Source organism: Podarcis bocagei (genome assembly GCF_964188305.1).
Source record: "Podarcis bocagei genome assembly, chromosome: Z".
NCBI lineage: Eukaryota > Metazoa > Chordata > Lepidosauria > Squamata > Lacertidae > Podarcis > Podarcis bocagei.
In genome coordinates, this window is record NC_138140.1 from 16,476,923 (window position 1) to 16,479,736 (window position 2,814).

General features: G+C 45.7%; 2 protein-coding genes across 3 annotated transcripts in view; one reads left to right on the plus strand and one right to left on the minus strand.

The window, feature by feature from the left end:
• The window catches only part of FIBCD1 (fibrinogen C domain containing 1), a 69,707-nt gene extending 66,991 nt beyond the window's left edge, over positions 1 to 2,716 (plus strand). For all 3 annotated transcript variants that reach the window (XM_081179238.1, XM_081179237.1, XM_081179239.1), the window contains 2 exons: positions 254 to 433; positions 1,392 to 2,716. In XM_081179238.1, the coding sequence (XP_081035364.1) occupies positions 254 to 433; positions 1,392 to 1,651 (440 nt within the window). In that variant the 3' untranslated portion in view covers positions 1,652 to 2,716. The remainder of the gene's footprint in view (positions 1 to 253; positions 434 to 1,391) is intronic.
• LOC308578743 (uncharacterized protein) overlaps positions 1 to 2,814 on the minus strand; it is a 131,396-nt gene that overhangs the window by 109,743 nt on the left and 18,839 nt on the right.

A 2,814-nucleotide genomic window follows, 5' to 3' on the forward strand; every position in this document is an offset into this window, starting at 1 on the left:
TAAAACCAGGAAGTTTAAACTGAGATTAAAACATGTCAGCATTCTACATGTCTGGATAGGCTTGCTTAAACAAAAAAATGTTTATAGCTGGTGCTGAAATGAGTGCAGCAAAGGCACCTGTCTGATGTCAATAGGCAGGGAGTTCCAAAGTTTGTATTTCCTCGTTTATAAAATGCAGTGTCTGACAAACGGTAATGTATTTAAGGACACATCCATGTCCCACATATAAACTGATTAGAAACTCATTTAATAGGGCTGAAGAGGATCCATGCCTTGACCACGCAAGCCAACTATGAGCTGCGCATTGACCTAGAGGACTTTGATAATGGCACAGCTTATGCACATTATGGAACATTTTCGGTGGGTTTGTTCTCTGTCGACCCTGAGGAAGATGGCTATCCAGTTACTGTTGCTGACTATTCTGGGACAGCAGGTAAGTTTGCCTGGTGCCTAGGGCAGAGGGGATATGTGTGAGAGGGGACACAGATACGCATGTGCAGTGGACATTTGTGCACTGAGGATGTGTGTTTGTGAATAGCTGTGGAAGTTTGGGGTATATACCTCTTCGTGGATCACCAGGAAAGAAAGAAGGTAGGAAGGAAGGCCATTTGCTCTGTGCTCAAAATACCGTGCATTATATCCAGAACAGCACCGGTGCTAATAGCATTGGAGCAATCGGGCCTGTCAGAACGGCAAATTTCCACTTCAAAACAGCTGCTCAGAATTGAAACTTCAGGTCAGAAATTGACATTTCACCCTGACAGAAAGAACATTTAGGTCGGAACGTCCAATTTGCAAGGAAGAATTTAGCTCTCAGCTGTCAGGGACTAACTCAGAAAGCAAATATTTATAGTTTTATTGACGTAAAACAAAACAAAACAAAATTTTATTTCAAGTGAATTGCAAAACCCTTTATAAAATGTAGAGCAACAGTTCTGTTCATTCATTTAGCCTCACCAAAACCTGCACCTTTAGTTTTTCAGCCTTCCATTACTTTGTCGCAGAATGTTGACATTAATACCCCTAGTGCAGATCTGGCGCCACCTGCTAGCCCCAGTGGCTATACTTTTGTCTTCATGGTTGGAGGCAGTAATGCTTCTGAATACCAGTAGCTGGAAACCTCAGGAAGGGAGAGTGTGCTTGTGCCAGAATCCTGCCTGTGAGTTTCCTACAGGCATCTGGTTGGCCACTGTGAGGACAGGATGATGGACTAGATGGGCCATTGGCTTCCTCCAGCAAACTCTTCTTATGTTCTTACAGACCTGCTCATAGCTTTTGGAGCAAATTTCAATAGGCTGTCTGTGGAGTTGGGGGGCAGATGTCCCTGTCCACCAAGTGGCCCTTTCCAAAGACCTCACCACACCCTGACAAATGACTCCTTCCCTCTGCAGGCGACTCGTTCCTGAAGCACAATGGCATGAAGTTCACCACCAAAGACTTGGACAACGACCACTCAGAGAACAACTGTGCCTCCTTCTACCACGGGGCCTGGTGGTACCGCAATTGCCACACCTCCAACCTGAACGGGCAGTACCTGAAGGGCCACCACACCTCCTACGCCGATGGCATCGAGTGGTCCTCATGGACAGGCTGGCAGTACTCCCTCAAGTTCACCGAGATGAAGATCCGGCCTGCCAGAGATGAGAATTAGCTAAGTCTCCTTCCCACATCACCCTACTTGTTCTCTATCCCCACCCCACCCCACCCACACCCACACCCCCAGTCCCCCGTAGCTCAGTGTTGTTTTTTGTCTGAGTCTGGGGCAGCAGGACCTGAAAGAGCCCCCTTCCCACCAACCAATGTTTTAATACTTCAAGAGTTCCCCTTGATGTGCACAGCCGGTTCCTGGAAGCAAAGGCACCAGCTCTACCTCTTCCAAAGCAAGGGTTGTCTTAAGTCCACAAGTCTCCCATATAAACACAAGCAAGAAGGATTCCCCAGCTGCACAATGGAAGCCATCTTACTCACCCCCACCCCGACGACGACAACGACAACTACTTATTATTCTTATTCTTATTATGAAAAAAGAGAGATGCTTTGATAGCCAAAGAACCTGGCCCCTAGAATGTGTGAATCTCTTAGTGGTCCAAGCATATCCAGCATCCCACCCCATAGTAGAGATGTAATCATGTTATTTATAACAACAGCCTGATCTTTAGGCAAGGTGAGCTCACATACAAGGCCAGGCTGAAGGAGATGAAATAGACCCATGGCAAGGAAGGAAGGCTTTGTGTCAGTGCTGAGAATGACTGACAGTGCTTCAAAGAAAAGCCAAAGGAAAATATTGCTGTGCTGTCAGGAAATCACACATCATGGATTGCACTGAAAATGACTCCTGGATCATAGAATTGTAGAGTTGGATGGACTCAAAGAGTAATCTACTCTAGTCCACTGCAAAGCAGGAATCACAACTCAAGAATCCTTGACATATCCAACCTCTGTTCATTTGGTGTGAGCTTGCCTCGCTGTCACAACCAGGGGCATCAAGAGAACTTTGAAGGAAACAGGAGCAGGAACTGCTGAAACAGTTTGCTTTTTCGCCTTCTTGTCTGGAACAGAAATCATTCCAGCGATTATTTTCAGTATTTGCCTTTGTTGTTGCTTCCAGTCTGCCGATGATCTGTAACCGATTATGCTACACACACACACAGACACACACCGATCTGCACTGCATTTCCTTTGCATTAAATAAATGTGGTGGGATAATGTAATGACAGCATATGTCACCTGCGTAATTTTTTGTGTAAGTTACATTATTTCATCACAGCAGATGAGATGAGTAGTTTTGGTGGAAGACAAAAAGGAGCGGAATGG